Consider the following 25,792-nt stretch of genomic DNA (forward strand, 5'->3'; position numbering starts at 1 on the left):
CCATCACTCAGCTTCACCATTTATCAACAAATAGCTAATTTCATTTTGTCTATAAACCAACTAGGTCTAACAGACATCTATGGATTAGGCCACCCAACTCCAATAGAATACATATTCTTCTCAAATGCACACAAAACATTTCCAGGATAGACCGTATATACATTAGACCATGAAACAAGTCCCAAAATTTTAAAGAAAACTAAAGTCCAAAATTCCTTGTGAATATAAGTGCAAAAATCCTCCACAACACATTATTAAACCAAATCTACCAATACTTTAAAAATATCATACACCATAATCAAGTGAGATTTATCTCAGTAATGTAGGGATGATTAAAATATGAAAATTAGTACAGATTAACATATTAATGAACAAAGGACAAAAATCATGTGATCATGTAATAGGTGAAGAAAAAGGGCTTGGCAAAATCCATTACCCATTCATGATAGACAAAACTGTCAGTAAACTAGCAACACAATGCAAGATCCTTAACTTAATGAATAACATTTAAGAAAAATGTATAATGTGGTAAAAGACTAAATGTTTTCCCTTTGAAATTAGGAACAAGTTAAGATGTCCACTCTTGCTATATTTATTTAACACTGTTGTCATTGTTCAGTTGCTCAGTCATGTCTGACTCTTTGTGACCCCATGGACTATAGCCAGAGGCTCCTCTGTCCATGGAATTTCCCAGGCAAGAATACTGGAGTGGGTTGCCATTTCCTTTTCCAGGAGATCTTCCTGACCCAGGGATTAAACCCATGTCTCCTGTGTTTTCGCATTGGCATGCAGATTCTTTACTGCTGAGTCATGGGGGGAAGCCCATTTAACACTGTACTGGCAGCCAATGCAGTAAAGCAAAAAAAAAAAAAAAAAAAAAGGAATTAGAGGCATTTAGATTGGAAAGAAAGAAGTAATAATGTCTTTATTTGCTAATGATACAATCTTTTATGTAGAAAATCCTAAGGAATCTACTAAAAAGGTTCAGTTTAGTTCAGTTACTCAGTTGTGTCTGACTCTTTGCAACCCCATGGACTGTAGCACGCTAGGCCTCCCTATCCATCAACAACTCCCGGAGTTCACTCAAACTCATGTTCATTGAGTCAGTGATGCCATCCAACTGTCTCATCGTCTGTCGTCCCCTTCTCCTCCTGCCTTCAATCTTCCCAGCATCAGTGTCTTTTCCAATGAGTCAGCTCTTCAGTGTCTTTTCAAATGTCAGCTCTTCGCATCAGGTGGCCAAAGTATTGGAGTTTCAGCTTCAGCATCAGTCCTTCCAGTGAATATTCAGGACTGATTTCCTTGAGGATGGACTGGTTGGATCTCCTTGCAGTCCAAGAGACTATCAAGAGTTTTCTCCAACACCATGGTTCAAAAGCATCAATTCTTCGATGCTCAGCTTTCGTTATGGTCCAACTCTCACATCCGTACATGAGTACTGAAAAAACCATAGCTTTGACTAGATGGACATTTGTTGGCAAAGTAATGTCTCTGCTTTTTAATATGCTGTCTAGGTTGGTCATAACTTTTCTTCCAAGGAGGAAGCGTCTTCCAAGGAGGAAACTAATAAACAAGCACAGCAAGGTTATGAGATACAAGATCAATATTAAAAAATAAGTTGTATTTCTTTATACTTCAGTGAAAAATCTGCAAAGAAAATTAGGAAAGCTTTCATTCATGATAACATAAAAAGAATGAAATAACTTGGGATAAATTTAACAAAAATGGTATAAGACTTGGACACTGAAAACTGAAAAATGTATTGTAAAAAAGCTGTAAAAATGTGAAAAATATATTGTAAAAAATTATAAAGTGAAAAATGCAAAAATTGTTACTGAGATAATTTTTAAATATCTAAATAAATGGATAAACATATAATATTTATAGATTGAAAGAGTCACTTTTAAGGCTCTTCCAAATTTATCTATAGATCTAATTAAATCCCTATCAAAATCCCAACTGTCTGTTTTTGCAGAAATTGACAAGCTGATCCTAAAATACAGATGAAATTGCATAGCTCCCCTAATAGACAAATGAATCTTGGGGAAAAAGAAAAAACAAAGTTTGAGGACTCACACTTCAATTTCAAAACTTACCACAAAGTTATAGTAATCATGAAAGAGTGGTACTGGCATAAGGTTAGATATGTAGATCAATGGAAAACAATTGAGAGTCCAGAAATAAACCTACGTATCTATGGAGACTCGACGTTTTATTGAAGTATAGTTGATTTACAATGTTAAGATATGTAAATTTCAGTATAGTGATTCAGTGTTTTTGCATATTATACTCCATTATAGGTTATCACAAATATTGGGCATAATTTCCTGTTATTGTTGTGTTAAGTCACCAAGTTGTATCCAATGTTTCGTGACCCCAGGGACTGTAGCACACCAGGCTTCTCTGTCCTTCAAAATCTCCTGAGGTTTGCCTTAGCTTATGTCCATTGAGTCAGTGATGCCATCCAACCATCTCATCCTGTGTCATCCTCTTCTTCTCCTGCCTTCAATCCTTCCCAGCATCAGGGTCTTTTCTAATCAATTGGCTCTTCTCATCAGGTGGCCAAACTATTGGAGCTTCAGCTTCAGCATCAGTCCTTCCAATGAATATTCAGGACTGATTTCCTTTAAGATTGACTGGTTTGATTTTCTTGCAGTCCAAGGGACTCTCAAGTGTCTTCTCCAACACCACAGTTCAAAAGCATCAATTCTTCGGCACTCAGCTTTCATTATGGTCCAACTCTCACATCCATACATAACTACTGGAAAAACCATAGCTTTGGCTATACAGGCCTTTGTCAGAAAAGTAATATCTCTGCTTTTTAATATGCTGTCTGGGTTGGTCATAACTTTTCTTCCAAGGGGCAAGCATCTTTTAATTTTGGGGCTGCATTCACCATCTGCAGTGATTTTGGAGCCCAGGAAAATAAAAGTCTGTCACTGTTTCCATTGTTTCCCCATCTATTTGCCATGAAGTGATGGTACTGGATGCCATGATCTTAGTTTTTGTAATATTTAGTTTTAAACTGGCTTTTTCACTCTCCTTCTTCACCCTCATCAAGAGTTTCTTTAGTTCCTCCTTACTTTCTGCCTTTAGAGTGATATACAGTAAATCTTTGTTGCTTATCTGTGTTATGTATCATACTTTTTATCTGTTAATCCCGTTTAATCCCCCTCCTCTCTCCTTCCCTTTTGATAACTTTAAGCTAGTTTTCTATGAGTGAGTCTGTTTCTGTTTTGTAAATACATTCATTTGTGTCATATTTTATATTCCACATTTAAGTGATAAATGGTATTTGTCTTTGTCTGATTTACTTCATTTAGTACAATAATCTCTGGGTTCATCCCTGTTGCTGCAAATGGCATTATTTCATTCTTTTTTACAGCTGAGAAATATTACATGAGCCTGGTTCTGAGAAAAATTGAAGGCAAAAGGAGAAAGGGGCGACAGAGGATCAGATGGTTAGATGACATCACTGACTCAATGGATATGAGTTTGAACCAATTCTAGGAGGTAGTGGAGGACAAAGGAGCCTGGTGTGCTACAGTCCATGGGTCCCAAAGAGTCGGACATGATTTAGTGACTGAACAGCAACAATATTGCATGGTATATATGTACTACATCTTTTTTATCCATTCATCTGTCGATGGACATTTGGGTTGTTTCCATGCCTTGGGTTTTGTAAATAGTGCTGCAAAGAACATTGCGGTGCATGTATCTTTTAAAATTAAAGTTTTCGTCTTTTCTCAATATATGCCCAAGAATGGGGTTGCTATATCATATGGTAGCTCTACTTTTAGTTTTTTAAAGGAACTTCCAAACTGTTTTCTATAGTGGCTGCACCAATGTACATTCCCACCAACAGTGTAAGAAGTGACCATTTGACTTTTTACAAATGTCCCAAGACCAATTAATGGGGAAAGAATACTGGGACAACTGGATACCCACATGCAGAAGAAAGAGATTTGACCCCTTCTTCATACCATATGCAAATTTAAAGTAGATCAAAGATATAAATATAAGAGCTAAAACTATGAAACCCTTAGAAGAAAATACAGGAGTAAATGTTTGTAACCTTGGATTACACAATGGTTTCTTAGGTATGACATCAAAAGCAACAAGCAAAAAAAAAGATAGAAGATTGGAATTCATCACAATTTAAAACTTCTGTGCCTCAAAGACACCAACCCGAGAGTGAAAAGACAACTGATGGAATAGGAGAAAATAATTACAAATCATATATCTGATTAAAAGAATAGTATCCAGAACATATAAAGGACTTTTATAGCTCAATAATAAAAAGGCAAATAATCCAACTAAAAAATAATAATCCTGAGTCCTTTAGGATTTGTATAGACATTTCTCCAAAGATGATGTATAAAGAAGTGACCAAAAAGCACATGAAAAGATGCTGAACATTATTAGCTTTGGAAAGGAAAAGATTAGTTGCTCAGTCATGTCCAACTCTTTGAGGCCCCATGGACTGTAGCCCACCAGACTCCCCTGTCCATGGGATTCTCCAGGCAAGAATACTGGAGTGGGTTACCATTTCCTCCTCCAGGGGATCTTCCCCACCCAGGGATCAAACCTGGCTCTCCCACATTGCAGGCAGATTCCTTACTATCTGAGCCACCAGGGAAGCCCATTAGCTACTGGGGGAATGCAAATCAAAATCGCTGGTGACTTAGATGGTAAAGAATCTGCCTGTAATGCAGGAGACTTGGGTTCAATCCCTGGGTGGGGAAGATCCCTTGGAGAAGGGAATGGCTACCTACTCCAGTATTCTTGCCTGGGGAATTCCATGGACAGAGGAGCCTGGTGGGCTACAGTCCATGGAGTCGCAAAGAGTCAGACACGACTGAGTGACTAACACTTGCACTTTTTCAGAATAGCTATAATCAGCAAGGCAGATAATAACAAACATTGGCAAGGACATAGAGAAATTGGAAGTCTCATAAACTCTGATGGGAAAGACTTATATCCAGTCTGAGATTTACAGCCACTTTGAAAAACAGTTTGGCCATTCCTCAGAACATTAAAAATGGAGTTACCCTGTGACTCAGCAATTCCTTCTAGGCATATACTCAAGAAAGATGAAAATATAAGTCCACACAAAGACTAGTATGTGAATGTTCACAGCAGCACTATTCCTAATAGCCCCCAATTGGAAGCCATTCAAATGTTCACCAATTGGTGAATGAATAAACAAAATGTAGTATACCCATATAATTGGAATGCTAGTCAGCAATTAAAAGAAGTACTCATACATGATACAACATGGATAAAACTCAAAGTATTATGATAAATTAAAGAAGCCAAGCAAAAAAAGACTTACATGATTTAATTTATCTGAAATATCTAGGAAAGGCCTATTTGTAGGGCAGAAAGCACATTAGCAACTCTGGACTCCAACTTTGGGTGTTCCGCTAAACAAGTCAGAAAGTGCCTCACCTTTGAAGACCCAGCATCAGAAGTCACACAGCATTTTATGGCATAATCAGAGTCAAAGCCCTCCAGGAATCAAGGAGAGGGAAAATTTGGCCTACCTCTGATGGGAGGAATGTCAAAGAATTTCAGAACCATATTCTAAAACTGCCACATAAACTCACAGCCTATTTCTCAAAAGCAACAAAGGAAGCCAGAAGACACTGGAAGTCACGTCTTGAATGTGTTGCAAGAAAATCTCTATTAACCTAGCAAGGATCACCATTTTATTGGTGATTTATCCCCATATTCAAGGGATATATAATTTATATTCAAATTTTTAAGTTTATTTATTTATGTCTTCATTGCGTTTTGCTCTGGCTTTCTGGTGCTTTGCTCTGGCTTTCTCTAATTGCAGCAAGCAGGGGCTACTCTTTGTTGTTGTACATGGGCTTTTCATTTTGGTGGCTTCTCTTCTTGCAGAGTGCAGGCTTTAGTAGTTGTGGTACACATGTTGTGGACATGTGTGGTACATGTGTTGCCCTGCAGCATGTGGAATCTTGCCAGACCAGGGAGAGAACCCATGTCCCCTGCATTGGCAGGCGGATTCTTAACCATTGGACCACCAGGGAAGTCCTACGTTAAAATTTTAAATGTCGAGTATCAGAGAAAAGTAAAGACCCACCAGTACTTATAGGCTAGCACAACCTTAGTTGTCAACCTGACCAGGACAGTATAAGAAAGGAAAATTAAAGTTACAGACCAATTGTATTACAAACATGGATTCAAAAAATCCTAAACAAAAGTTAATAAACCCAGTGGTGCAATATATAAAAACAATTGCAAATATATTGTGATCTAATTGATTTATCTGAGGAGTACTAGATGAATTTAGTGCTTTTGAACTTGGTGTTGGGGAAGGCTCTTGAGAGCCCCTTGGACTGCAAGGAGATCCAACCAGTCCATCCTAAAAGAGATCAGTCCTGAATATTCATGGGAAGGACTGATGCTAAAGCTGAAACTCCAATACTTTGGCCACTTAATGTGAAGAACTGACTCATTGGAAAAGACCCTTATGCTGGGAAAGATTGAGGGCAAGAGGAGAAGGGGACGACAGAGGATGAGGTGGTTGGATGGCATCATCAACTTGATGGATATGAGTTTGAGCAAGCTTTGGATATAGTGAAGGAACAGGGAAGCCTGGCGTGCTGCAGTCCATGTGGTCGCAAAGAGTTGGACGCAACTGAGCGACTGAACAAGATGAATTTAACTTTAGAAAATCAAATATGGTAATCTACTACAGTAACACATAAAAAGGTAAAATATCATTTAATAATCTCATTAGTTTCATACAAATATTTGTGAAAATTCAAAATCTGTTCCTAATAAAAAGTCATAGGAAATTGGGATTGCAAGGGACATCCTAATCCTGATAAAGCTCTACAGAAAATCTATAGTCACCATCATACTTGGTGGTGAAACTCAGAAATCCTTGTTTAATATCAAGATAAGAAACAGTTAACAGGTATCACCACCTTTATTTAATATTCTACTAGAGATCCTGGCCAATATCCTTAGGAGAAAAAGATAAAGTTTTAAGGTTGGAAAGGAATAAACAAAACTGTTATTATTTGTGTGTGTGCTAAGTCACTCAGTCATTTCTGACTCTTTGTGACCCCATAGACCATATCCCACCAGGCTCCTCTGTCCATGGGATTCTCCAGGCAAGAATGCTGGAGTGGGTTGCCATTTCCTCCTCTAGGGGATCTTTGCGACTGAGGGATCAAACCCATGTCTCTTACGTCTGTCTTCTGCATTGGCAGGCGGATTCTTTACCACCAGAGCCATCTTGGAAGCCCCAGGTTATTATTTGAAGATTAAGTAAATGAATGACTTTACTAATGATAGTGGGAGCTGTATTTGTCACTGTTGGAGAGGGTATGACTATGACCATGTGAAGTCCCTCAGTCGTGTCTGACTCTGCAACACCATGGACTGTAACCAACCAGGCTCCTCTGTCCATGGGATTTTACAGGCAAGAGTACTGGAGTGGGTGGCCATTTCCTTCTCCAGGGGATCTTCCCGACTCAGGAATCAAACCCGAGTCTCCCGCATTGCAGGCAGACGCTTTACCACCTGTGCCACCAGGGAAGCCACCAGGGAGAGGGTAATTATAAATAAAAAGAAAAGGCTAGAATAAATCATGTGATACTGGATTAGAGTTGGAGACATTACTATAGGTTCATGTTTGCCTATAGAGACAGATGGATACATACAGAAATAATTACATATGTGCATGTATATTTGAATTAGTATATTTCCTCCTAAGAGGTCCTGGGAACAGTGACACCCCAGTAGCAATGAGCACACCCAGATCTTGGTTTCTAATTACCATTCTCTAGTGAAAGGAACCAAAGCCCTTTGGAGAAGGGATGATTCTAGGGCTGGGCCAGGGAAGATACAAGATGAGCCTGGAGCATCTTGTGGTTTCAGAAAGGAAGAAAGTGCTCAAAAAATGAAAGAATGAGAATAATGTCAAATGAATACAGGAGCTTCTAATGGCCAAACTGGAAGAATATAACCAATCAAATAAGTAAAGTAGTGGTGGAGTATACCTTAAATTATAAAATAAATATGCATGAGTCTATATTGATGATAATAAATGATTGAAAAATAAATAAATGGAAGAGTAGGGGCAAATCTCACATAAGAATTCCAAATCAATTATGTAGTTCTGTGATCTATTTTTCTGAATTTTTGTGCAAGGTTAGGTCTACATCTAGATTCTTTTTCCTCCCCTCCTTTCTCCTCCTCTTCTTCCTGCATGTGGATGCCTACTTGTTCCAGCCCCATTTGTTGAAAAAACCGTCTTTGCTCCATTTGATTGTCTTTGCTTCTTTGTCAAAGATCAATGGACTGTACTTGTGTGGATCTAATTCTGGGTTCTCTTTTCTATTCCAAAAGGGAGGTTTTAAAATGGCACTTCAAAAAAAATAAATAAATAAAATAAAATAAAATAAAATGGCACTTCATTATGTACTAATACACAGGAGGAGATGTTGTCATCATTAGATAAGACTTGATTTTAACAGGAGAAAATATGGTCATATATGCATCTAGGTTGGTAGACTTGAGGGTGGGAGGATGAGGAATTTCTTTTCTGAATGCGTCTCTCTTCTCAGTGAAAAAAAGAAGTACCTGAGCATGAGGATCGGGAAGCAAAAAGTAGCTTAGTAAGTGGGAAGATTAATTTCTAAGAAAACATAATAGAATAGCTAGGTAGTTTGAGCATCTGTTTGAGATTTTTGATCATTAATTTATCATTAATAATGATATTACATTAATTAATATATAATTATGTTTAGTGCTCTTGAACTATGGTGTTGGAGAAGACTCTTGAGAGTCCCTTGGGCTGCAAGGAGATCCAGCCAGTCCATCCTAAAGGAAATCAGTCCTGAATGTTCATTGGAAGGACTGACACTGAAGCTGAAACTCCAATCCTTTGGCCACCTGATGTGAAGAGCTGACTCATTAGAAAAAACCCTGATGCTGGGAAAGATTGAAGGCGGGAGGAGAAGGGGATGACAGAGGATGAGCTAGTTGGATGGCATCACTGACACAATGGACATGAGTTTGAGTAAACTCTGGGAGTTGGTGATGGATAGGGAGTCCTGGCATGCTTCAGTCCATGGTGCCACAAAGAGTCAGACACAACTGAGTGACTGAACTGAACTGAATATATATAATTGATTAATTTAATTATATAAGTTAATTAATTAATTAAATCACACAGAGCTGTGTGATTTTTCTCCTACATCATTCTGCCGCTTAGGGGCAGGCAAGGAACAGGTTGTCAGTGGGCTTTTCCTAAATGAGTGAGTGTAAGATAAGCCTGCAAATAGAAGTGTTTTTTTTTTTTTTTTCTAATCATCTCACACAACCTCAGTATAGAGCCTGGTTGATAAGTTCAGGGTGCTTAATGATGCTCCCATGTTATCACTCTTCTATTCTTCGTCTCTTTTGGAAAGCTCAGGCAGTCATATGATGCCAGCCGCCATCTTTGCTTAATGCTCTAATCAACTGTGTCCCTGGTCCTGCCTGCTCATCCAGTGAAGATTTTAACACTTGAACCACTATTTTCCTCTCCACTATAGGAAACTCATTGCCCAAATTGTGCAAAAGACTGAAGGGAAGCAGTGCCCTCAGCAGACATCCAGATTTCAAGTACTAGTGTCAGAAGGTACAAGGAATTCTTCCTGAAGCAACTAAAATAATTTTAAATAAATGAATTTTAAATCATTTAAAATAAATGAGCCTTTAGTGAAAAACCTAAGTAGCTATCTGAGCAATTTTACCAAAAGAACACATATTTTGAGCTTTATCTAGACTCAAACCCCTATACTGTAGATACAAGGCAGCTTTTATTTTCTGGAGACAGGCCACATTTTGCTTCTTGATCCTAATTGTCTTAGTGCTCAACCTTATATCTCATTTATACTTTCAGATTATATTTAAGAATCAAGCAAGCCGGCCATATAACATCTACCCTCATGGAATCACTGATGTCAGTCCTTTGCACTCAGGGAGATTTCCAAAAGGTAAGCTTTACCTCAACTTTCTAGGTCTTACTTACCTGTAGATACAGATGAGGACAGAGCCTCAACAACAACTACAGTCATGCACATGTATCACCCCATCCTTAATTCTCTTAAGTTTTATTTTATTTAAAAATATGCCCTCATTTTACCTTCACTCTTTTATTTGTAAAATAATTATTAATTCTTTATTACAAATTATGTATTTGTAAAATAATTATTTAATTATTTTATAAATTATTTATTTGCTTGGCTGTGCTGGGTCTTCATTGCTCCCTGCAGGCTTTCTCTAGTTGCAGAGAGCGAGCTATTCTAGTTGTGGTGTGTGGGCTTCTCACTGCAGTGGCTTCTCTTGTTGCAGAGCATGGGCTCTAGGGCACATGGGCTCAGTAGTTGGGATGCAGGGGCTTAGTTGCTCCATGGCATGTGGAATCTTCCAGGGACCAGGGATCGAATCTGTGTCCCCTGCATTGGATTCTTAACCACTGGACCACCAGGGAAGTCCTTGCCTTCACTTTGGAAGGATACTTTTGCTGGACATAGAATTCTGGGTTGGAAAGCCTTCATTTTTAAGCATTTCTGCTTTAGATTTTTGGCAGTTACCTCTGTATCTCAAAAAAAATCATTTATTTGCTACTCCTTTGTTTAACAACTTTATATATTTATATAAAGTTATTTATGTAAATATATATTTATAGTTACAACATTATATATTTAATTTTGTGTTAAATAAGGATTTAGCATTATACCTCTTCCTATTCCGGTTGTTTTAGACTTTTATCACTGTTTTAGTTCCTCAATTGGCAGAACGTTAATAATATGCTAAATACCTACTTTTTATATCTTTATGATATTACACTAAGAGTACTAACAACTGTTCCCTTTGTTATTTCCTCTCATCTGTTCTTCCATTTCTCAACTGCTACCAGCCATACCTTTACTTTTATAAAACTAAAACTGATAACATTTACATTTTGTTCTTTAATTTTAAATAACTCCTTGCTTTTTCTATATATTTATTTTAAACTTTAAAAGTCAAAAACCAGCATTTATATTATTGTAGTATGTGTTTCTTATTATAAGAATATGAGTTTACTGCAGAACTAGGTGGTATGCTATGGTTATTCTTTTGTCTACAGTTCCAATGATTTTACTGTTACAGTCAAATGGATTATCCTGCTTTATTCTCTACCAGTAGTTCAAAATCATGGTGAATTTTAGCTTGCAGTATATTGAAGTGAAGTTGCTGAGTCGTGTCTGACGCTCTACAACCCCATGGACTGTAGCCTACCAGGCTCCTCCATCTATGGGATTTTCCAAGCAAGAGTATTGGGGTGGGTTGCCATTTCTTTCTCCAGAGGATCTTTCTGACCCAGGTATAACCGAGGTCTCCTACATTGTAGGCAAACGCTTTACTGACCGAGTCACCAGGGAAGTCTCAATATATGCAGTATATTAAGACCATGTTAATCTTATACATTTTGCGTTTGTATTCCTGAAGAAAGACTTTCCTTTATCAAGAGAAGAAATATATGACTTTTCACCATATCCCTTAGGTCTTCCAGCTTCTTAATCATGCTATTTATTAGTATCTGATCATTTTTTCTTCTAAAGATGTTCTTGTTGTTCACCAGCTTACTGTTCTAATATGGATGATATGCTTGCTAGGCCTGCTACAAAGCTGCCATCTCTGGATTTCTTTATTTGGACTTATAGGCTAGTGCCTCTCTTAGCTTTTACATTTCTGGATTGTTATTGTTATTTCTTTTGTTTTTCTGGAAGTAGATCTTCAATATACTTCTGAGTGCATTTAGTATACAGGGGATAAACTCTATGAGTCCTTCAGTATGATATGATGGATAGCTAGTCTGGTTGTAAATAACTTTCAATCCTCTGTTTTCTAATCCTCATGGTTGCTGGTCAAAATTCAAATGCAAAATTGATTTGCATTCCTTTAAGGGAGAAGGGCACAGAAACAGAATTCTGGGTAGATATTGAATGTGTACCCTGAAATTTGGGGGCATCCACAAATCTAGTGCCTAGTAACTTGCTTTTTATGTGGAGAACTCTGCAGAAGAGAGGGTAAGAGTGAGGCAGCTTGCTCTTCCTGTTTGATCTCCCAAGGATGCATTTTTTTTTCTGTAAGAAGTAGATATGGCTGCAAGTAGCTGACTTGGTCTCTTTTTGAAGATACCCTGTCTGAGAAGGCAGTGTGGGTGAAGCCAGAAATAATAGGCTTTTGGATATATCACTGGGTGTAACCAGAGCTGGTTGAGGAGAGGAGGGCTACAAAAGAATAGGTGAAATAAGCCTCTCTCATGGCATGGAAGTGCCCAGTGCTGGGGTTCCTGATGGTCACTCCAAGGAAAGGATATGCCTCCCATAAGAGAACACCATCATTCAGGCACCTGGCACACAAAAAGCATTGGTGACCAAACTGTAGAGAAAGTACTCACACAGCAGGATATATTAAGAAACAATCTATTTTCCCTTTGCTCTAATACACACCTACCCTCACTCCCTATTATATATGTTTAGGGAATGGTTATAGACTAGATACTCAGGTATTAAACATATTCAAAAGTGAGTTTTGATTATGAAAATCAGACAGTCCTTGTTCTGAGGACCCATTAGCCCAACAGTTCAGGTCAGTCACTCAGTCGTATCTGACTCTTTGCAACCCCATGAACCACAGCACACCAGGCCTCCCGGTTCATCACCAACTCCCACAGTTTACCCAAACTCATGTCCATTGAGTTGGTGATCCCATCCAACCATCTCATCCTCTGTCATCCCCTTCGCCTCCTGCCCTCAATCTTTCCCAGCATCAGGGTCTTTTTCCAATGAGTCAGCTCTTCGCATCAGGTGGCCAAAGTATTGGAGTTTCAGCTTCAGTGTCAGTCCTTCCAATGAACATTCAGGACTGATGTCCTTTAGGATGGACTGGTTGGATCTCCTTGCAGTCCAAGGGACTCGTAAGAGTCTTCTCCAACACCACAGTTCAAAAGCATCAATTCTTTTGTGCTCAGCCTTCTTTATAGTCCAACTCTCACATACATACATGACCATTGGCAAAACCATAGCCTTGACTAGACAGACCTTTGTTGACAGTAGCCCAACAGCATATATCAATTACTGCTTCCATTCCTCACAGACATCAGATGCCACAAGTCTTGATACCACATGTGAGTTAAAACTTCATTGCCCAGTCCTGTGGCATCAATTCAGGCCAATCTGGCTTTGATGTGTCTTTCTATTTATGGCACTTGAGTTTTTTTTTGTTCTTGATGCATTTTCAGTTATACATTTAAAATCTTTCAAAATATCATCTATTATTTCTTTGTATTTGTCAGAGTGGGGAGACCTGCCCATTTCAACTCAAACTAACATGCTAGCAGAAATTTCCTGTATCTATTTTTATTATAAAAAGTTGCATGAATCTTAAACTTATAAAAGGTGGCAAATTTAGTTTTCACTTACTGGGAAACTTCATATGTACATATAAATTGGTAGAACCATTGCAATAATGACATAATTACCAATATATGTCTCGTTATACTTCTAATCAAGCTATTTTGGGGTTGGGTGTGGGTAGGTGTGAAACATTTGAAAGACATGCCAATTCTGCCAGGAGAAGTGTTCAAGTATAAATGGACAGTGACTGTAGAAGATGGGCCAACTAAATCAGATCCTCGGTGTCTGACCCGATATTACTCGAGTTTCATTAACTTAGAGAAAGATCTAGCTTCAGGACTCATTGGCCCCCTCCTCATCTGTTACAAAGAATCTGTAGATCAAAGAGGAAACCAGGTGAGTTTATCTTTTTTCCAAGTGCTGAGTCTGAAGCTGAAATAGAATGAAGAGGCATATGCATTTCCAAGTAATATCTCCTATATTCTGCTGTCAGTGGATGTTAGCCTAAAGCCTGCAGAAAATATAGGAGTCTGCAATATTGAGCAGTAAAAGAAGTGAGCTGGATTTATGATAGCTTTTATTGACTTCGGTGTAATAAACTTGCCTGCTGGATGGACAGGACAGCCTGGGCCCTAGGTTATTTCTATAACACTCATTCTTAGCCTAAAATTTCTCTCTCAAAGTGATCTTGCCCATTTTTACATGATCAGTTACCACCTACTTTTAGATTACTTTTAGATTACCTGCAAATCTGTATGACTGCCTAGACGTCTCCCCTGGATATCTCATTGTGATTGACTCAAAACACCTCTAAATGAACATATCTAGCATAGTGCATGGCATTTAGTAGTAAAACAAATATTTGTTGAGCAAAAATGAAGTGAAGTGGAAGTCACTCAGTCGTGTCCAACTCTTTGTGACAACATGGATTTCATGTAATTCTCCAGGCCAGAATACTGAAGTAAGTAGCCTTTCCCTTCTCCAGGGGATCTTCCCAACCCAGGGATTGAACCCAGGTCTCCTACATTGCAGGCAGATTCTTTACCAACTGGGCTATTAGGGAAGCCTGAGTAAAATTGAGGAAACATATAAAATACTTCAGAATATGCTTAGAATTTCGACCACTTCTGCTGTTTTAGAAAAATAAACTTAAATACTCTGAATTTAATAAGCTTCAGTTCAGTTCAGTCACTCAATCACATCTGACTGTTTGTGACCCATGGACTATGGCATGCCAGGCCTCCTGTCCATCACTAACTCCCAGAGCTTACTCAAACTCATGTCCATCGAGTTGGTGATGCCATCCAACCATCTCATCCTCTGTCGTCCCCTTCTCTTCTCACCTTCAATCTTTCCCAGCATCAGGGTCTTTTCAAATGAGTCAGTTCTTCACATCAAGTGGCCAAAGTTTTGGAGTTTCAGCTTCAGCATCAGTCCCTCCAATGAATATTCAGGACTGATTTCCTTTAGGATGGACTGGTTGGCTCTCCTTGCAGTCCAAGGGACTCTCAAGAGTCTTCTCCAACACCACAATTCAAAAGCATCAATTCTCTGGCACTCAGCTTTCTTTATAGTCCAACTCTCACATCCATACATGACCACTGGAAAAACCATAGCCTTGACTAGATGGACTTTTGTTGGCAAAGTAATGTCTCTGCTTTTTAATATGCTGTCTAGGTTAGTCATACCTTTTCTTCCAAGTAGCATGTATCTTTTAATAAGCTTAATTCTTCAAAATAATTCATTGCCGTATTGCTGAGGCTTGACTGTGTGTCCGTTTGGTTATTTATGATATATAGGATTCCTTCTAGTCTGAAAAGGTCAGTCTTCATTCCAATCCAAAGAAAGGCAATGCCAAAGAATGTTCGAACTACCGCACAATTGCACTCATCTCACACGCTAGCAAAGTAATGCTCAAAATTCTCCAAGCAGGGCTTCAAAAGTATGTGAACTGAGAACTTCCAGATGTTCAAGCTGGATTTAGAAAGGGCAGAGGAAACAGAGATCAAATTGCCAACAGCCGTTGGATCATAGAAAAAGCAAGAGAATCCTGGAAAAACATCTACTTCGTTTTTATTGACTATGCCAAAGCTTTTAACTGTGTGGATCACAACAAACTGTGGCAAACTCTTTGAGAGATGGGAATACCAGATCATCTTACCTGCATCCTGAGAAATCTGTATGCAGGTCAAGAAGCAACAGTTAGAACTGGACATGGAACAACAGACTGGCTCCAAATTTGTCAAGGCTGTATGTTGTCACCCTGCTCATTTAACTTATATGCAGAGTACATCATGGGAAACGCTGGGGTGGATGAAGCACAAGATGGAATCAAGATTACCAGGAGAAATATCAATAATGTCAGATATGCAAATGATACCACCCTAATGGCAGAAAGGGAAGAAGAACTAAAGAGCCTCTTGATGAAGGTGAAAGAGGAGAGTGAAAAAGCTGGCTGAAAACTCAAAATTCAAAAAACTAAGATCTTGGCATCGAGTCCTATCACTTCATGGCAAATAGATGGGAAAAAAGTAGAAACAGTGGCAGACTCTATTTTCTTATGCTCCAAAATCACAGCAGATGGTGACTGCAGCCATGAAATTAGAAGACGCTTGCTCCTTGGAAGAAAGGCTATGACCAACCTAGACAGCATATTAAAAAGCAGAGATATTACTTTGCCAACAAAGGCCTGTCTAGTCAAAGCTATGGTTTTTCCAGTAGTAATGCATGGATGTGAGAGTTGAACCATAAAGAAAGCTGAGTGCCAGAGAATTGATGCTTTTGAACTGTGGTTCAAAGAATAAGACTCTTGAGAGTCCCTTGGACTGCAAGGAGATCCAATCAGTTCATCTTAACAGAAATTAGTCCTGAGTATTCATTGGAAAGACTGAGGCTGAAACTGAAACTCAAATACTCTGGCGACTTGATGCAAAGAACTGACTCATTTGAAAAGACCCAGATGCTGGGAAAGATTGAAGGCAGGAGGAGAAGGGGATGACAGAGGATGAGATGGTTGGATGGCATCACCAACTCGATGGACATGAGTTTGAGTAAACTCCGGGAGTTGGTGATGGACCGGGAAGCCTGATGTGCTGCAGTCCATGGGGTTGCAAAGAGTCGGACACAACTGAGCAACTGAACTGACTGACTAGTCTGAAAACATTTCATGAACTTTAATACAGATAAAACATTTGGCCCACAAACCCAGAGCGGCATACATTTGGACAAGTACCTTTCCTAACTAATTTTTGCTAATTATAGTTTTCCCATCAGTTTTTGGAAGAGGATGGAAACATGCCTATATTTTCCTATCTTTTCCCCTCAGGATTTTCATTTCTGTAGTAAGGAGTATACAAAATGAAATTTATATGTGTTAGTGAAGTTTATACATTAAATCTTAACAGATTTAATTAGCAAGCGACAGCTTGTAACTTTGGTTCAGATACAAACAGCTCCTCTCGAAAAAAAAAAAACTTTAAAATTTGTAAACATAAAACTTAAAAGTATTTGTGTTAGTAAACATTTATGATTCATCTTAACTTTGTTATTTAAATTTATGTTTTCTATTTTTAATTTTTTATAGTTAGCTTTGTGGAAGGATAGTTGCTAGATAAAAGTTTAGGAAGACATTCATCTTACTTGATTTGACTAAATTGTTTAAGAAAGACCTTGAATAATCACATGGGTCTTTAAAGAGTGAAAATCCTCTAATCTGAACATGAAGAGAAAGAGGCTACAGACTCCATGAAAAGTATCAGCCAGCATATGACCTTGGGTCCAGAAGAAACTAAGTTTAATGGGTCCAGTCACCTCTTGCCCTGAGGACACATTTGCTTTAAACATACATTCACTGCTCATAGCATCCACTCCCACTCCTAGGCCCTGGGACATGCCATAATAGTGACCCTTGGGGAAAAATGGCATTGATCCAGAGGATTATGGATGTATCATACATGCCATCACTTCTATCACAGGCTGCTAATTTCTACCTGATAGTACTAGTAACATTTCTTTCTTTCTTTCAATGCATGTAATTAACAGATGATGTCAGACAAGAGAAATGTCATCCTGTTTTCTGTATTTGATGAAAATAAAAGTTGGTACCTCACAGAGAATATTCAGCGCTTCCTCCCCAGTGGAGTACAGCCCCAGGATCCAGAGTTCCAAGTCTCCAATGTCATGCACAGTAAGTGATCCAGCATTTGAGTCCAAAGTGTAATGGATAAAGGGAAGTTGAAACTGCCAAATAGATGTGCAGTTAATGCATTACTTTACATGCCCCACAAGAGTCATATTTCCTTAAAATTATTATATATGAGCATGTGCAATTTTATATAAATGCATAAATATGATCACATAATGCATATATATTTTCTTTTAGCAGGCATCAAATATCTAGAGAAGTTTATTTTAAAGGATAAATTAAATAAGACACACAATTTTCATTTGCCCAAACATACTTACACCTTAATATGAAATGTACTCAATCAGTAAATTACACATGAAATACAAAGGGAATATGCAATTTTATGTATACATATAGCTGGTAAAACAGTTGCCAGCTGTAACAGTTTAACAGTCAAATTAATCAAGACATTGTACATGAAAAAAATGCAACATCTTTTTTCCAGCTTTATTGTATACATTTTAAGTGTAAAACATGATCTTTTATATATATTTTTGGCTTCTTCTTCCCTTTTATCTGCTCAACTCCTTCCATCATATACCTTTACACTAACCATTTTGTGTTCAGGTAGCCCAGTTCAGTTCAGTTCAGTTCAGTCGCTCAGTCGTGTCCAACTCTTTGCAACCCCATGAATTGCAGCACGCCAGGCCTCCCTGTCCATCACCAACTCCCAGAGTTCACTCATACTCACGTCCATCGAGTCGGTGATGGCATCCAGTCATCTCATCCTCTGTCGTCCCCTTCCCCTCCTGCCCCCAATCCTTCCCAGCATCAGAGTCTTTTCCAATAAGTCAACTCTTCACATGAGGTGGCCAAAGTACTGGAGTTTCAGCCTCAGCATCATTCCCTCCAAAGAATACCCAGGGCTGAACTCCTTTAGAATGGACTGGTTGGATCTCCTTGCAGGCCAAGGGACTCTCAGGAGTCTTCTCCAACACCACAGTTCAAAAGCATCAATTCTTCAGTGCTCAGCTTTCTTCACAGTCCAACTCTCACATCCATACATGACCACTGGAAAAACCATAGCCCCATGTTTAAACATATTTTTCCATGATTGTATAATCATATATAAACACATATATATTGTATTAGTCTGCTAGGCTTGCCATAACAAAATCTCACAAACTGGGTGTCTTCAACAGGAGATATTTATTTCCTCAGAATTCTAGAGACTCAAAGTCTAAGATCAAGGAGTCAACAAGATTGGTTTCTTCTTATAAGGAAAGTTGTAGACAGACATGTGCGCATACAGAGGAAAAACCATCTACCAGCCAAGGAGGGGGACTCAGAAGAAACTTAATGATCTCATTTTAAAGAATTACCTGTCTAAAGATGCTATCTCTCAATGCAGACCCATTCAGATGTACTAGGAATTAGAACTTCACAATAAGAATTTGGGTGGGAGCACATATGTATATGTGTTTATACATTCACATAAGTCAGAATGGTCAAAAATATGAAAAAATTCCAATCTCACTATAGAGAAATGCAAAATAGAATACCATCGTGATAACACTTTATACCTATCAGACTGGCAAAATTATAATACAATTATTACTAGTGGTTGTTGTTAGTCACTCAGTCATGTCTGACTCTTTGCGACCCTATGGACAGTAGCCTGCCAGGCTCCTCTGTCCATGGGGTTCTCCAGGCAAGAAAACTGGAGTGGGTTGCCATTCCCTTCTCCAGGGGATCTTCCTGACCCAGGGATTGAACCTGGGTCTCCTACATTGCTGGCAGATTCTTTACCATTTGAGCCACCAGGGAAGCCCTATTACTAGTGGGCTTGTGAGTAAAAGAATACTATCATACAATGCTAGTGCATAACTACCACAGTCTTTTTGAAACCGATCTGATTGAAGCCATTTAAACTGAAAATATGTGCCTTCTGAAGTTCTGGTTCTGATTAAAATGGAATCACCCTGTCTATCCTGCTCGATTTTTCCTTAATAGCATGCATTGAGCAGCTGTCTGAAAACCCTGAAAAGTAGTCGGCAGCAGGTAAATTGGGGAAGGAAATTAGAAAGATTTAAAAGCATGCAGATTGGAAGTAAAGGAATAAAACTGAATATGACATGATTATCTACATTGAAAATCTCCAGATATCCACATAAAAAGCCCCTAGAACTGAGTTTAGTCTAATTGCAGAATACAAAGCTGGCACATAAATTTCTATATAACAATAGCCTAGTAGTGAAAACTTAAATTACAAAAATACAATCAGCAACGATATGCCAATAAAATGGACAACTTGGAAGAAATGGACAAATTCTTAGAAAAGTACAACTTTCCAAAACTGAACCAGGAAGAAATAGAAAATCATAACAGACCCATCACAAGCACAGAAATTGAAACTGTAATCAGAAATCTTCCAACAAACAAAAGCCCAGGATCAGATGGCTTCACAGCTGAATTCTACCAGAAACTGAGAGAAGAGCTAACACCTATCCTACTCAAACTCTTCCAGAAAACTGCAGAGGAAGGTAAACTTCCAAACTCATTCTATCAGGCCACCATCACCCTAATGCCAAAACTGGACAAAGATGTCACAAAACAAGAAAACTATAGGCCAATATCACTGATGAACATAGATGCAAAAATCCTTAACAAAATTCTAGCAAACAGAATGCAACAACATATTAAAAAGACCAAGTGGGCTTTATCCCAGGGATGCAAGCATTCTTCACTATCCACAAATCAATCAATGTAATACACCACATTAACAAATTGAAAGATTAAAACCATATGATTATCTCAATAGATGCAGAGAAAGCCTTTGACAAAATTCAACATCCATTTATGATAAAAACCCTCCAGAAAGCAGGAATAGAAGGAACATTCCTCAACATAATAAAAGCTATATATGACAAACCCACAGCAAACATTATCCTCAATGGTGAAAAATTGAAAGCATTTCCCCTAAAGTCAGGAACAAGACAAGGGTGCCCACTCTCACCACTACTGTTCAACATAGTTTTGGAAGTTTTGGCCACAGCAATCAGAGCAGAAGAAAGAAATAAAAGGAATCCAGATTGGAAAAGAAGAAGTAATACTCTCACTGTTTGCAGATGACATGATCCTCTACATAAAAAACACTAAAGACTCCACCAGAAAATTACTAGAGCTAATCAATGAATATAGTAAAGTTTCAGGATATAAAATCAACACACAGAAATCCCTTGCATTCCCATACACTAATAATGAGAAAATAGAGAAATTAAGGAAACAATTCCATTCATCATTGCAACGAAAAGAATAAAATACTTAGGAATATATTTACCTAAAGAAACTAAAGACCTATATATAGAAAACTATAAAACACTGGTGAAAGAAATCAAAGAAGACACTAATAGATGGAGAAATATACCTTGTTAATGGATCAGAAGAATCAATATAGTGCAATCTATAGATTCAATGCAATCTCTATCAAGCTACCAATGATATTTTTCACAGAGCTAGAACAAATAATTACACAATTTGTATGGAAATACAAAAAACTTCGAATAGCCAAAGCAATCTTGAGAAAGAAGAATGGTACTGGAGGAATCAACCTGCCTGACTTCAGGCTCTACTACAAAGCCACAGTCATCAAGATATTATGGTGCTGGCACAAAGACAGAAATATAGATCAATGGAACAAAATAGAAAGCCCAGAGATAAATCCATGCACCTATGGACACCTTATCTTTGACCGAGGAGGCAAGAATATACAATGTATTAAAGACAATCTCTTTAACAAGTGGTGCTGGGAAAACTGGTCAACCACTTGTAAAAGAATGAAACTGGAACACTTTCTAACACTATACACAGAAATAAACTCAAAAAGGATCAAAGATCTAAACACAAGACCAGAAACCATAAAACTCCTAGAGGAGAACATAGGCAAAACACTCTTCGACATAAATCACAGCAGGATCCTCTATGACCCGCCTCCCAGAATATTGGAAATAAAAGCAAAAGTAAACAAATGGGACCTAATTAAAGTTAAAAGCTTCTGCACAACAAAGGAAACTATAAGCAAGGTGAAAAGACAGCCTTCAGAATGGGAGAAAATAATAGCAAATGAAGCAACTGACAAAGAACTAATCTCAAAAATATACAAGCAACTCCTGCAGCTCAATTCCAGAAAAATAAACGGCCCAATCAAAAAATGGGCAAAAGTACTAACCAGACATTTCTCCAAAGAAGACATACAGATGGCTAACAAACACATGAAAAGATGCTCGACATCACTCATTATCAGAGAAATGCAAATAAAAAGCACAATGAGGTACCATTTCATGCCAGTCAGAATGGCTGCTATCCAAAAGTCTACAAGCAATAAATGCTGGAGAGAGTGTGGAGAAAAGGGAATCCTCTTACACTGTTGGTGGGAATGCAAACTAGTGCAGCCACTATGGAGAACAGTGTGGAGATTCCTTAAAAAACTGGACATAGAAAGTGCCATATGACCCAGAAATCCCACTGCTGAGGATACATACTGAGGAACCCAGAATTGAAAGAGACACATGTACCCCAATGTTCATCACAGCACTGTTTATAATAGCCAGGCCATGGAAGCAACCTAGATGTCCATCAGCAGACAAATGGATAAGAAAGCTGTGGCACATATACACAATGGAGTATTACTCAGCCATTAAAAAGAATATATTTGAATCAGTTCTAATGAGGTGGGTGAAACCAGAGCCAATTATACAGAGTGAAGTAAGCCAGAAAGAAAAACACGAATACAGTATGCTAACCCATATATATGGAATTTAGAAAGATGGTAATGATAACCCTGTATGCGAGACAGCAAAAGAGACACAGATGTATAGAACAGTCTTTTGGACTCTGTGGGAGAGGGCGAGGGTGGGATGATTTGGGAGAATGGCATTGAAACATGTATATTATCATATATGAAACGAATTGCCAGTCCAAGTTTGATGCATGATACAGGGTGCTCGGGGCTGGTGCACTGGGATGACCCAGAGGGATGGTATGGGAGGGAGGTGGGAAGGGGGTTCAGAATAGGGAACACATGTACACCCATGGCAGATTCATGTCAATGTATGTCAAAACCAATACAATATTGTAAAGTAATTATCCTCCAATTAAAGTAAATAAATTTATATTTAAAAATAATAATACCATTTATAATGCCTCAAAAAATGAAATACTTGGGCCAAAATCTAACAAAATGTGCAGGATCTGTACACTGAAAATTACAAAACACTGATGAAAGAAATTTTTAAAAACCTAAATAAGTGGAGTGACATACAACATTCACGGATTGGAAGACTCAATGAAGTGAAGATGTCAGCTGTTCCCAAACTGATTTATAGATTTAATGCAATTCCAATAAAATCCCGTGATGATATTTTTTGTTGGTAGGGAAAAGTATATTATAAAATTCATATGGAAATGCAAAGGCACAGGAATAGCCAAAACAATTTTGGAAAAGAAAAATCAAGTTGGAAGACTCATATTATGTTATCTGGTTTTAAGACTTACACTTCCCTGGTAGCTCAGCTGGTAAAGAATCCACCTGCAATGCAGGAGACCCAGGTTCAATTCCTGGGTCAGGAATTTCCCCTGGAGAATAGATAAGCTACCCACCTCAGTATTCTTGGGCTTCCCTTGTGGCTCAGATCGCAAAGAATCTGCCTGCAATGCAGGAGACCTAGGTTCAATCCCTGGGTTGGGAATATCCCCTGGAGTAGGGCATGGCAACCCACTCCAGTATTATTGCCTGGAGAATCCCAGTGGACAGAGGAGCTTGGCGGGCTACAGTCCATGGGGTTGCAAAGAGTCAGACACAACTGAGTGACTAAGCGCAGCATAGCACATTAAGCTACAGTATCCAAGATAGCATTGTATTCACAAAGTTGGATGATATAGAATGTATAGTGCAGAAATAGACCCACACACATGCAGCTAACTGATTTTTGATGAAGATGGAAATGGAATTCAATGGAAAAAGGATAGTCTTTTCAACAAATAGTGTTGGAACAGTTAGTCACCCATATAAAAAAAGATGAAGCTCAACCTAAATCTCACACGTAAAGATTAACTCAAAATGGATCATAGATCTAAATGCATAATGTAAAACCACAAATTGTAAAGCAAAATAAAGTAAAAATAAAAATTAAAAAATAGAAGGAAATTTTTATGACCTGAAGTTAGGCAAAGGGTTCTGATAAATAACACCAAAATAAAAATTCATAGAAGGAAAAACCTGATAAATTGAATTTCATCCCAAAGGATAAACTGTTCTACATAAGATACTGTTAAAGACAATGAAATGACAAGCCACAGATTGATAGAAAATATTTTCTAATACCATATACATATCTAAATTCTCAGACTCAGCAGTAAGAAAACAAACCCCTAAAAATGGATAAAAGATATATGGAAGGCACATGAAAAAGTTACTCAACATCATTGACCATTAAGGAAATGCATATTAAAACTACAGTGAGATACCACTCCAGGGCTATTTTAACAGCTAAAATAAACCAAAATGGATAACATTAAATATACTGGCAAGAGTGCAGAGCAAAAGGAATCCTCATGCATGTACAATCAGGTAGTCATTCTGGAAGACAGTTTGGAAATGCAAATCAAAATCACAATGAAATATCACCTCACATCCATTAGAATGCCTATTTGAAAAGATAACAAGTGTTGGCAAGGATGTGCAGAAATGGAAACACTTGTACACTGTTGGTGGGAATGGAAGTTGGTACCACCATTATGGAAAGCAGTCTGGAGATTCCTCTCAAATGTAAAGATAGAACTATCATTGCTGTTGTTTAGTCATTCAGTCATGTCCAACTCTTTGCGACCCCACAAACTACAGCATGCCAGGCTTCCCTGTCCTTCACAATCTTCCAGGGTTTGCTCAAACTCATATCCATTGAATCAGTGATGCCATCCAACCATCTCATCCTCTGTTGTCCCCTTCTCCTCCCCGTCTTCAATCTTTCCCAGCATCAGGGTCTTTTCTAATAAGTCAACTCTTCATATCAAGTGGCCAAAGTATTGGAGCTTCAGCTTCAGCCTCAGTCCTTCCAGTGAATATTCAGGGTTGATTTCCTTTAGGATGGACTGGTTGGATCTAATACCACAGTTCAAAAGCATCAGTTCTTGGGCACTCAGCTTTCTTTATAATCCAACTCTCACATCTATACATGACTACTGGAAAAACCATAGCCTTGACTAGATGGATTTGTTGGCAAAGTAATGTCTCTGCTTTTTAATATGCTGTCTACTTTGGTCATAATTTTCCTTCCAAGGAGTAAACATCTTTTAATTTCATGGCTGCAGTCACCATCTGCAGTGATTTTGGAGCCCCCAAAATATAAAGTCTGTCACTGTTTCCACTTTTTCCCTATTTGCCATGAAGTGATGAGACCAGATGCCATGATCTTATTTTTTTGAATATTGAGCTTTAAGCCAACTTTTTCACTCTCCTCTTTCACCTTCATCAAGAGGCTCTTTACTTCCTCTTTGCTTTCTGCCACTAGGGTGGTGTCATCTGCATATCTGAGGTTATTGATATTTCTCCCGGCAAGCTTGATTCTAGCTTGTGCTTCATCCAGCCCAGCGTTTCTCATGATGTACTCTGCATATATGGGGAGTTTCTTCTATCTGCATGGGATTTATATGTGTTGTCTAATTTTGTATTTCCTTTTTTCTAAATTTTAAGTTTCTTCTTTTTAATTTTTTGATCCATTAAGTGCTTTTAAATTCTAATTTTTCTTTACTATTTTGGAAGTTCTACACACTTCTGTTTTCATTGTTGGAGGGGACTTGCCTTTGAAATTTTACCCATTATACACAGAATGTTGTTGTTTTGTTTTGTTTCCAGCATTATTAATATAAATTGGTCATACAACATTGTATTAAATGTTAAGGTGTACACTGTGTCTTCTTCATACACTTATATACAGCAAAATGATTTGATTTCCACAATGATTTTAGCTAACACCTCCAGCAGATCTCCATTTTTTTTTTTTTTTGTGATGAGAACAGTTCAGATCTAATCTCTTAGCAACTTTCAAGTATATAAAATACCAAATCACCATGCTGTACATTAGATCCTTGGAAATTTTTCCTCTTATATAGCTGGAAGTTTGTACCCTTTGACCAACACCAACCCATTTCCCCAACACATACCCCAGCCCCTCAT

The 25,792-nt window shown here is 38.1% G+C and overlaps 1 protein-coding gene across 1 annotated transcript in view; it reads left to right on the plus strand.

Annotated features, from left to right (window-relative positions):
- Nucleotides 1–25,792, plus strand: part of F8 (coagulation factor VIII) — a 144,611-nt gene that overhangs the window by 43,229 nt on the left and 75,590 nt on the right. Inside the window, exons 10-12 of the mRNA XM_068962056.1 lie at nt 9,929–10,022; nt 13,615–13,829; nt 17,475–17,619. Of these exons, the coding sequence (XP_068818157.1) occupies nt 9,929–10,022; nt 13,615–13,829; nt 17,475–17,619 (454 nt within the window). The remainder of the gene's footprint in view (nt 1–9,928; nt 10,023–13,614; nt 13,830–17,474; nt 17,620–25,792) is intronic.

The sequence above is a fragment of the Capricornis sumatraensis genome, chromosome X (assembly GCF_032405125.1).
Source record: "Capricornis sumatraensis isolate serow.1 chromosome X, serow.2, whole genome shotgun sequence".
Classification (NCBI taxonomy): domain Eukaryota; kingdom Metazoa; phylum Chordata; class Mammalia; order Artiodactyla; family Bovidae; genus Capricornis; species Capricornis sumatraensis.